This window comes from Vigna unguiculata, chromosome 9 (assembly GCF_037176805.1).
Source record: "Vigna unguiculata cultivar grain cowpea cultivar isolate G323 ecotype 2 chromosome 9, ASM3717680v1, whole genome shotgun sequence".
Classification (NCBI taxonomy): domain Eukaryota; kingdom Viridiplantae; phylum Streptophyta; class Magnoliopsida; order Fabales; family Fabaceae; genus Vigna; species Vigna unguiculata.
In genome coordinates, this window is record NC_140800.1 from 32,850,666 (window position 1) to 32,862,835 (window position 12,170).

General features: G+C 31.4%; 1 protein-coding gene across 1 annotated transcript; it reads right to left on the bottom strand.

The window, feature by feature from the left end:
- Positions 1-6,016: 6,016 nt before the first annotated feature.
- On the bottom strand, positions 6,017-10,378 carry LOC114164595 (chloroplastic import inner membrane translocase subunit HP30-2). The gene is made up of 6 exons (XM_028049319.2): positions 10,032-10,378; positions 9,730-9,845; positions 6,816-6,942; positions 6,494-6,642; positions 6,327-6,389; positions 6,017-6,245 (listed from the first exon to the last, which is right to left on the bottom strand). Exons 1-6 carry the CDS (start codon positions 10,314-10,316, stop codon positions 6,206-6,208), a joined length of 780 nt encoding a protein of 259 aa, XP_027905120.1. The 5' UTR covers positions 10,317-10,378; the 3' UTR covers positions 6,017-6,205.
- Between the last annotated feature and the right edge of the window lie 1,792 nt (positions 10,379-12,170).

Below are 12,170 nucleotides of genomic sequence, written 5' to 3' on the forward strand. Positions count from 1 at the left end.
ACTTGAAGACCAATGCAAAATGTTGTCAAAATTTTATAAAATATAAAGGGTGATAATTACAATTTATGTATTGTTCAACTACAATAAAAATGAATCTTCTCGAATGGAAGAGGGTCATACCTTTCATAAAAAAGTGAACTTTGTATGCATTGATAGAAAACTAATTTCAATCACGTACCTACAAAATGTAGATATGAATCAGAGTTTGATTAATTCATCACATATAAGTGATGATTCCGAGAGAGGGGTAGAAGAATTTATAGAATGTTTATATCATTATCAAACTTTGTTTAGAATATTAGTTGGTTATAATTAGAACTTTTACATTTTTTATATCATTTGAACTATTTGAAGTAGTAAATTAAATATGTTCGTGAAAGCTTTTTGCAAGATTGGGATATATGTATATTTTAGATGAAATTTAAAAAAAGAGAGTTTGATGCATTATAGATTGGGGTTTCTATACTGTAGATTGAAATTTACAAAAATCATCAACATTACAATAGGCCATTTCCTCTTGATGGAAGAAGAAAGGTTGATGCATTCCACATTCAACTTTCCAAAACATATATTTTTAGATAGGTTAAATTATGTCTTTGATCCCCATTTTTGTTGAAAAATACCAATTTGGTTCCTTTTTTTATTTGTTTCAATTTGGTTCCCATTTTTGAAGATTTTATACCATCAGATCATTTCCGTTAGTACAAAACTAACAACGTTAAAGATGTGTCACATGTCAGTTCGTGCTTTTTTTTTTAAATAATGTCATGTGTCAAGTTGACGTCGTGCCACATGACAGTGTCACTGTTGTAACACCCCATTTAATTTAATAAGCGAAATTAAAGGAAGCGTCACATAAAGATAACATACTAGCGCAGTCCTGGAGTTTGAAACTCAACTCCTTACAACCCAAGTCACACCACGATGCCCAAAAGAAAACTGGATAAAGAGTTTAACAAAAGTATATAAATCCAAGGACGAACAAATACATGGGCCATAGCCCTAAAGAAAACCCATAAAGAAATTAAAGGCCAGTCTATGCGGACTATGCAGCGGAACCACCACCTCCCTGTTGCCCACAGGTGTTCCTCGCATCTGTTCACACCAACAAGTTGATGATCATCGCAAAAGAGAGTACCACACAACAGAACAAACAACAATAAAAGTAGGGTAAGCTAGAGCACAAAATAATATCATCAAGTAATCTCATACACTTTCACGGTCAACCATACATAAAACACTCAACATGCTATGACTCTCAAACCAATACACTAAGGACTCGACTCGACTCATCCGGATACATACAATCTGGTCGGATTCAACGGATGTTTGCACTTGTGGTGGATACCTTTGCTCACCCCCGAGCTATGTATTATAAGTGTTACAATTCACCACAAGGTTAGTCCTTAATGAATTACAGACCTCCTGCTACTTTCACCACATGAGTCAGTCCGCTCTAAATGAGACTAACTGACCCCTTAGAGTGTCAGGATGCAACCTTACCTTGAATCCTTACCAGACCATACAGATGGGGCACCACCATAGACACCCACTAACAGGGGCCATGGAATTACGTCACGACCACTGAAGCACGACCCTAAAGCCTCACCTAGAGACTCCAAGGGATTACGTATTGACCGCTTACCAACATATATAAACAGCCAAGAAATAAAGACATACATCATGCATAGAAACTTCATACCAACATCCATAATCAACCCTCATTTATTACATGTCGAACTAGTACCAACTCGTGTTACCAATCATGAGAAAAGCATCTCCCCTCATATCAATATCATGCCACTGAATTACCAATCATCAATGTTCACCGTTGTTCATCCCAGATTTGTGACCACATATGTATCCAACCCCTCATGTATAATTCACATAAGGTCATGCCAAACTCATCATTCATTACATGCAAGCCCCCCTAATCATGTATACTCATCCCCATCACGCCATCATAAAGTAATACCATAATTATACGTCAAACATCCACGTGCGGAAAGAAAAGCCAAACTAAATCGCACACTCTCGCCTAGCCTCTCGCTCAGGCAGAGGAGTCTCGCTCAAGTGAGAGGGTCTCTCGCTCAGGTGAGCTCTCCTCGCCTAGGTGAAGGCTTGAAATACTAGAACAGTGGCTTCTGCGCTGTCTCACTTAGGCGAGACCCTCCTCGCCTGAGCGAGATGCTCGCTCGCTCAAAATGAGTTGGTCGGCTGAGCGACCTCTCGCGCGAGAAGGCCTGGGCGAGCCTCTGCTCATCTCGCCTAGGCGAGGCCAGCTCGCTTGGGCGAGATTATCAGTCCCCACCCACTGTTCACTCGCATAACAGACAAAACTAGGCCAAGCAAATGCAACAGTACACTTCACAAACTCAGAGCAATATACAGAACATTAAATCACATGAATCATACACAAACAATCATGTTACCAACAATTTCGCAGAAACCCTAACTTCTTGTACCTGGAAAAGGGTTAGCAGAGACCTCGACGGCCCGACAACGAGCACTGCAGCTCTAGGAATGAACTAGAGAGCTGAAAACGGAACCAAGGGATGGATTATTACGAAACCCTAACTGGAAATACGAAGGAAGATCAATGGAAAACCATACGAGCTAGAAAGAGATACTTACGTGGAGTAGGAGCTGGGTTTGAGTTAGCTCGAAGGAGACTTAGGGCAAACCCTAGCAAAGCGTTCTGTTAGAGAAAAGGAAAGGTGACGGTTGATTCTTCTACAAGAGTGAAAGTGTGAGTTAGGGCAAACTAGGAGTGGTTTTATCTTTTGGGCCAGCCTCTAGGCCCAACATTTGTAAGGCAGCCCTTAAAATATTAAGGCAGAAGAACTGGGCCTTACAGCTGTCACATTCCTGTATTTTTATTTTGTCTCAATTTAATCCCAATTTTTTTAAATATTGAGCAATTTTGTCCTTATCCGGATTGAAAAAAAATTACAAATTTAATTTTTATATATGTTATACAAATATTTTTATTAAAATTTCAAATTGATATTTTTATTATACATTTTTAACAATAATAAATTTATTTAAATTTATACTTCACATTCAACTTCTTTAGAAATTGTTTTCAAAATTTAAATTTATTTGTTTTAAATTATTCTTAAATTGTTTAAAATTATTTTAATATTTTATATTTGAATTTATATCTTGTTATTTTTAAACCAATTCAAAAATTATTGAATTTTATACATTTTAAAAATGTACAATTAATTTAAATATAAATTTAAATAAAAAAATATTAAAATATAATGTAATAAAATATTAATACAAATAAAGTTCAATGTAGAATATAAATTTTAATTTATAAATTTATTTTATTTTATGAAATGCAATTGTTAAACAAGTTTAACATATTTGTTAATTGAAGATTAATTTTGAATTTTTTTTCTATTAACATTATTAACAATTTTAAAACAATTATAAATAAAATTTGATGTAAAATATAAAATATTTAATAAAAATATCAAATTTAATTAAAAATGTTAATTATTTATATAAAAAATAAATTTGATTTCAATTGAAACATAAAATTATTCAATTTAAAAAAAAAAAGAAAAAGACTATTAAGACAAAATAAAAATAAAAAGATCAAAGTTCGAGACGATAATACCCTAGCCGAAGTTTTATATATATATATATATATATATATATATATATATATATATATATATATATATATATATATATATATATATATATATATATATATATATATATATATATTTTATTTTTTTTTTGTTATTTGAAGTGGATTTTGAAATAGTCGAAATTATAACTTCTTATTTTAAAAGAATATGAATAAATTTTGTTTATAAGTAATTTTAAAAGTATTTATAATAGTTCGAGTTTTTCAAAAAAGACATTAGTATTTTGATATCATTAGTTTTTTTACTACAATTTAACATAAATATTTATTATTATTCACTTTCTCTTCTTTTAAAATATTATTATCCACTTTCTTTTCTTTTAAAAATATAAAAGTTAAATTTTGTTAAAATTATTTTATTTTTAAAAAAATTATCAAATGGTGTGAAACAACTTTCTTTCTTTTAAAAAATATAAAGAATATGATTATTACGAAAATACGTGTCTTACACATTGTTTGAAACATAGAACGAGATGCGAAAGAGAACACTAGTTATCTTCCTTCACTTTTTTTTTGTCCTTCTATCTATTTTTTTTTGCAAGGATAAATATGATTTTCAAAAAGCAAGAATGAAAAAAAGGCTTTTGCTACTTGCACTTCCCCAATTATTAACTGCATCCTTATAATAGAAAAAAAAAAAACTTAAGCATCCTTCACTACCATCGCTGTCTCTGCAACTATCATGCCGTTACCACAGTTACCATCGTCACCAATGTTGAAAAACTCTTTCTGAAACATATTTATGTATTTTAAAAACTTTTTTTCTTGAACTTTCGAAATATATTTTATGCAGGGTGTTTTGAAAAATTCATTTTGAAAGACATTATATGCGTCCCTAAAAGTTTGTTTCGAAAATCTCATTCTGAAAAATTAATTTCAAAATACATTTGATGCATTCTAGAGATTTTTTTCAGAAATCGTATTTCAGAATCTACCTTTTTTTTGGAAATTCTATTCGAGAATTTTCATTTTGAGAAATTTTATTTCGAAGAACTTATTTTGGAAAATTTCCAGATGTATTTTGAGAATTACTTCTACAGGAAGTAAAATGGTTATTTTGAAAAGTTGGGATACGAAGAAACGTGGGCCGGAAGTAAAAGTAAAAAAAAAAAGTTACAAAAATGTTAAATATGTTTTTTTTTTCTTAATTTTTAATGAAAATTGAAATTAGTTCATTTTGAAACTTTGATTCAATTTAATATCCAAACTTTAGAAATGCATGAATTTAATTATTTTAATCAAATTTTGCTAAATTTATTTAACGTTTCATACACGTTTTTGTATTTTCTTCTTTTCCCTTCAACACTAAACCACTTTATCACTCATATTTTATTCAACTTTATTCTATAATTATTGTTGTAATCAAAACAATCATAACCCTACACTCTAAACGTTACCTAATTTTACATTGTGCATATATTTGTCCTTCTCAAGTACTATACTTTACATTAAAATTTTAGTTCTTTAATAACTATATAAGAATGGACAACATTAACCATTATCAATAGAATATTCTATCAAATTTGTATACATTTGTTACAATAAAATTGGTGTACGTACCGCATTTAATTACCCTTCATAAATATGTTAATTACCCTTTATAAATATGAAATCCGCACAATTAGCAGAAGATATAAATATAAAATCATGTAAAAGTAATATTTACATAGAATATCTAAATAGACATTTTAGCCTTCATCCATTAATGCATTTAGTGAGTGAAACTTGACCTTAGAATGAGTAGGCCAACATCATTAGATGGCATCATAGAATTCAAATACAAGATTAAAAATGCTTGTACAAAAGTATATTTGGAGGTTTGGCTATAATTTATATTATATAATGAATAGAAGATATTAGTAAGCAAATGCAGATTTAAATTGACATGTTAAAAATTAAATAATTTCCAATTAAATTACTGGATCAGTTTTCAAGTTGTAATTTTCCTTGAAGATTGTAGAGTTCAGTTCCAATTTTGACTTATTTCTTGTAATTTAGTAAAACATCGGTGCTGGCAAATCACCTAAAGAAGGAAAAATGGCTTTTTTCCTTACACTGGTCAATTTGAAAAGCAAACAAGCCTAAAAAATATACTTTCTTTATCCAAAAATTGTTAATACAGACAAAAAAACTTTAGCTTTGGCCCAACCACATCGCTATTCCTTCACATGCACTCCACCATTTTGTTATCGTATGAACTTTTGTTACAGAAAAAAGAAATTACCTTCGGTTGGGTGCGTGGGAGAACTTATTTTCTTATGGAATTTATAGATATAAATTGCGATATAAAAGGGTCTTCTTATTATGAAGTTAACATATTCATGCTCCCTAGTTTTCACTTTGTTTGAACCCTTTTAAGTTTCACGTGAACCGAAGTAAATGACTAATTAGTTAACAAATTTTATCAAGTATACTGCAACAGCATTGGAACGTGAAGCTAAAAAACAAAAAAGACAAAATTCATTTGCAACACAAACTTCCTTCCTAAGATCCATTTTCAATGGCTTTCAAAGTTCAAGGGCACCAAACTATTCATATCAATCAATTTCGGCTTCCTCGCTTCTCCTTCGGATCAAGGTCCCTGAAACCAAATTTAGAAATTAGTATGAAAGCAAGGATACACTATTATATTATATTACAAAACATTGAGCATAACTCCTACCTCTGAATGTGGTCAAGAATCAAAAGTCTAGGTCCAGGGGGAATCCTCACATCTCTGAGAGCACTGAAAGGCATCATAGAGAAACAAAGGACTCATGCTCCAATAATGCCATTAAACAAAATATATGAAGAAAAGATAACACCTGACACGAAATTGTACTTCCCTACCTGTCTGTGAGTAAAGGCAAAGTATTGTCGGTTAACAAGCCTTTCTTAAAATTCTTCTCGTAACTCAGAAGACCAAGGTTGTTCAACATGTGTCTTGTTTTAGCATACTGGATATCTTCAACCGGTGGTTGGGAAAACTTTTGTCCTATCTGTAAAATTAATGAATAGTTGAACATATGTTATTAATGGAATGGGATACCAAATTATAAACCTGCATTACACAAAAATCCATGGATCCAGGCAAGCACACCTCACTCGGACATAAAGTACAACATTTTTTATAAATGATACAAATAAACAAGACAGTTTCCTTCTTGCCTACCTGGAAAAGTCCACCTTGAACAAGTGCAAAGAAAAGTCCAGAAGTGACTGCGTTTGCTGCTTGATTTGGTCCACCCATGCCACTTACCAATGAAAACATAGCCCCCGAACCAAAAGCTGCCGCCATGCTGCAATTAATTTAATGGATTCTCAAAAGTTAAGTATAATTGCTAATTAAGAAAGCACATTGGTTGTTAAAAGGAAATATCAAACCAAGATACTGAGTAACTGAGCTGAAATCTATTCAAAAATGAACAAAAAGCTTTCATTGGATACAACATATTCAGTCACATGATCCGTAAGCATTATGGCAGGCAATTCATTTTTACCGTGACAGGAAGATCTTAAAAGATAACGACTTTCAACCCAGATACTGAGGCCAAATTTTAGAATTAGAATATGTTTTGATGGCTGTGTTTGCCTTCATTTGAGCAACATGGTAAGTTGACAGCTTTAAACTAACAGTTAGAATATCCAGAAAATATCTCATAATATCTTTAAAGTATATTTAATTTACACTTGGTAGGGGTCAGGAGTCTTATTTAGTGGTTTTGGGGATGTACTTCCCTCATTCTCCGAGGAAATTCAAGGTTAGGAGTCTTATTCTACTAGTTGTTTTGGGCGTGTGTACTTGTAAAGTATTACTAATTGTCCTCAGAATTTAGTATAAACAGATCATGGACTACTTCACATCATATCAGTCATATTCAGAGTTTTCGTCCAGATTTATCTCCATCAAAATGCAATTTTTGATTTCTCTTCTATTTTTATTCATCTCTTTATCTCTATATCTTTCTTTGTTTTCTATCAAATCAATCAAATTACACTACTTTTAAAACACTTCTCTCTATTTCTTACATATTCCTACCTTACCAAACATCTAAATATTCATTTTATTTCTTACTTCTCTTTTCATAACTTATTTCTTCTCTATTTCCATAATAACTATTTTTTTCCTCAAAACCAAACAGAGCATAAAAGTATAGACCTCATTCCGAAATAAAATATTTTTACAAGGAAGATCACAGCTTAGGAGGAAGAAGACAAAAGATATTAATTAATTATATAAAACCTTTTCATAATTTTTCCCTATTTTTTAAATTTTAAAATGTTTTATTTATCCTACAGGAAGTAATGTAATTATAAATCCTGTAAATAACTCATAATGTAGCACGTAAGATCACAGTAGACGAGGAAAACTACATATATAATTATACTTGATCGCATAAAACCTTTTATTCTACTAGATCTTTTACTTCTCTTAAATTTTCACAAATATTTTCTGATAAAAATAATTATATGAAGTTTCTTTGTCACCGGTAATAACTCTTATGGGGTCTGGAAGAAAGACATTGGAGCAAAGAAACAGATTTACATATGATTTATATTGAATTGGAAAAAATATATAATAGAGTATCAAGAGAAGTTTTATATGAAACTTTGAAAAAGAAAGATGTTCTGTGACTTACATCTAAGCTAATAAAAGGCATGCTATATCGGATAACTACTTGAGTAAGAAACCAGGAAGTAAAACTAAGGACTTTCCGATTGAGATAAGATCACGTCAAAACTGAACTTTAAGCAGTTACTTGTTTGATCTAGCCTTTTATTGTACTTACCAAGGACATCCAGCAGAAAGTATTATCCCTAAAAACATACTTTTGTGGATGATTTATTTTTGATAGAGAAATCAAGCAAACTGATTAACTCTAAACTTCAACTTCGGAGAAAATATTTGAAAATAAGAGGTTTTCTCTTCAGAGTAAGAAAGCACACAATTTCAATTTTAACGAGTCAAGAGAAAAATGACTTAAAAGTAGAAGTAAAAAATGGGAGGTGTCATAGCACAAATTTCTGAGCTTAATTATTTGGGATCAATATTACAAAAAGATGAAGAAATTAATGAGGATGTCCTTCATAGGATACCATTGAGATGGTTAAAATGAATAAAGGCGTCAAGGTTTTGTGATCGCAAAGTCTCAAAAAAATATACTATGTGCCTATGGTAATGAATATTGGACTTTAAAGGATCAACAAGACAAAAAAGGAAGGAGCAACACAAACATAAGAATACTAGGAGTGACAGAAATATATGAATGACAAAATGGATGTCTGATCACAAGATATATTATATGCTGCCAAATGATTATATATGAAAATATTGATATGGAACCAATTGAGGAACAAAATTACAAAAGTCAGGTAAAAAGGGTTTAGACATGTACAAAGAAGACCACTAAAACTACTAGTGTTGACAGCATATTGCATGAATTTTAGTATTGTGAAAAAGGAGAAAGGGAAATAAAGAAGGCGATCACAGGAAGTTGTTTAAAGGGATTTCATTATGAATAGTTACATTCTTGCAATTGTTTTTTTGTTGTTGTATTACTAAAACCAATAATTCATGAATCTAGCAACATATAAACTTCAAAACACTTTAGGAACAGAAAGAGAATATCCATATCAAAATTATTCAAGTTAAGTACTTGACACTTACAGTTCTGGCTATCCATATCAAACTTATTCCAGTTAAGTACTTGAAAAGTACAAACCTCCATGAACAGCCGAAACTGTCAGTGTCAATTTCCTTCTATCTTTAAAACAACAAAATTACGCACAATAACAGTATGATCAAAGTAAGATTTTATGGAGAAGCAGCTCAACCTTGAATTACTATCCATTTTCAACAGTACTTCATCAATATCTACATTAGTATAATAATTCATAAATCAAAGACCATATGCTATAATACTTCAAGCTAGGGATTGCACAGATAAATTATATTACAGAAAAATGTAGCAGCTTGAATTTAGAGCATAAAACGGGAAAGAACTTCACCTACAAAACAGGATCCAGGATACAAAGATCACAAAAAGAACGAAAAATGGTATCATCTGAGGATGCATAAAGCTCACCTGGACTGAACATCTTCCTTGCCCCTCAACCTTTTCAAGACACAGGAAATTCCAGCATTCACTCCCGTCATCACAGCAAAGTTCCGAGCCTGAATAAAAGGACCTCCAGCTAGAGCCTACATAATAATTAAACAAAACAAAAAAATTACACTAAATGTAGAATGAAATAAACGAATAGCCATAACCCTAAAATATTTTCCATCGAAGAATATCAATTAAAATTACCCTGATAGGTATAACAATAATAATAGTAGCAGTAATCACAATAATAGAGAAAAGAAGTGAAGAGTAGAAAACAAAACCTGAGCTTGTTTAAGAGATGCCATGGCCTGAGGGTTGAGAGCGGCGTTGGGCGGAGGGGTGGGGAAGGCGGAGGGAGCATCGGCGGTGAGGGTTCCCATGAAGGCGCCGATGGCGGCGCCCTGGGCGGCGCTGGTGGTGGTTACGACGGCGGCTTCGACGGGGAGAGACTGCTTGGAGAGCCAGAGTTTGAAGCCATTCTCCAACTCCTTGAAACGCGCTTGGATTTGCTCTAAGGGATTCTGACTCTGAGACGCCACCATAATTCCTTGCTTCCCTTGTTCCATTCAAGGATATGCACTACTATTTCCTTTCCTTTTTATTTTGATAACGTTCTCTTATACTCTATCACCATCTTCTCACCCCTTTTATACTACACATCAAAATTACCTACGCACACACACCCAACAACCCTCTCACTAATCAATTTCCTAATATTTTAATTAATCACACTAAATTACAGTTTTCTCTCCGTTAATATCTAAATTATTAAATTTTAAACTAAACTGTAATTCCAAAAATAGCAATTATTTTCAAGTAAAATAAATATATACCGAATAAAACACACTGTTTTTTTTTTATAACATCTTTCGTACATATACTTTCTGTCATACAAATATCATAGCTCCACGTGAATGAAAACTAATGTACCGACCAATTGGTTATTTATTAAATTGAATTATTAGAAGCCGCCAATAGAAGTCGTAACATGTTATGATATTATAGTAACTTATTTTTCTGTATAAAATGTTTCTATTCTTATAAATATATTGGTTCACAAAATTTACGTTACAAAATATTTTGTTATGCACGGTAAATTTTTATATAATCACTTAATTTTCAATTTAAATCAATTATTGAGACATAAATAAGCCAAATTAACTCTAAATATTTTATTTTATTTAGGTTATCATGTGCGTGGTCTAGTTGGGTTATTCTAATCCAATTGAATTTTAAAACCAATATATATATATATATATATATATATATATATATATATATTGCGGAGAGAGCCTTTCACTTCTATGTTGGAACGTTAGCCATATTGAATTGGGTTAAATGTTTTTTTTGGCTCTTACAAATTTTTGAAATTACTTACGATCTTGCCATTGATACAAATTTTATTTATGTTTTCGTTCTCAATTTTTTAATTTTTTTTCTCTTCGATTATTAATATCTCTTAAGTTATGGATGATGTTAAAGTGATATGTTAATAGTTAAGTATGATTATTACATGTATTAGTTTATTTTATGATTTAAATACCTTTTTCGTTCTCATTTTCTTAGTGTTTGTTGCCGATTGTTCTCATATTAACAAAATGTTTAAAATGGTCCTCATTTTTATCAAATGTTTAAAATGATCCTCATTTTCGCAAATTGTATTTTATTTGGTTTTTTGTTGTGACGCCGTTTAAATCAGTAACGGAACCATCTGTATAGTACACGTAACACATCCTAATGCAACGTAATACAAACAGTGTCACCTATACAGTACTCCATTCCTGACTTAAACGGCGTCACAGAAAATGACCAAATAAAATACGAATTGTGAAAATGATGATCATTTTAAACATTCGATAAAAATGATGATCATTTCAAACATTGTGTCAAAATAAGGATTATCTGTAACAAACACTAAAAAATGATGACGAAAAAAGGTATTTAAGCCTTTATTTTATTTAGGTTGAATTATTCATTTGGTCCCAATTTTCGTATGTAAATTTGAATTTGGTCCCTCAATTTTTAAAAGTGTTAACTAGGTCCCTAATTTTGATAATTTGTTTCAATGAAGCCCCTTCCGTTAAAATGGCAGAAACGACGTTAAGAGCACAGTGACGTGGAAATGTTAGACTGAAACGTGTCATCGTGTCATTTATATTTAAATGCATTGAAAAACAGTTAAGAATTGCAATATATAAGTGTAACGAATCATCCATAAACCCCATTATTCATCATTATGCGTATGGGAAGCTGAAAATTGAAGAAAAAGTTGGTCTGAGTATAAAGAATGTTGAAGGTTGTGGTGGGAATATGAATGCAGAATACACTGTTGCAGTGAGGTCTGTGATGGCAAAAGAAATGGAGAAATGTATGAAGTCAATTGAACACTCTCTTCTTGAAAGGAAGAAATGAATAGTGTT

What these genes read in the sequence shown, in the direction of transcription:
- LOC114164595 (XM_028049319.2), bottom strand. Translation starts at nt 10,316, where the DNA reads ATGGAACAAGGGAAGCAAGGAATTATGGTGGCGTCTCAGAGTCAGAAT. An exon ending in AAGGAAGATGTTCAGTCCAG is followed by an intron (nt 6,943 to 9,729) that starts GTGAGCTTTATG and finishes AATTAATTGCAG; the next exon opens with CATGGCGGCAGCTTTTGGTT. An exon ending in TTGCCTTTACTCACAGACAG is followed by an intron (nt 6,390 to 6,493) that starts GTAGGGAAGTAC and finishes GATGCCTTTCAG; the next exon opens with TGCTCTCAGAGATGTGAGGA.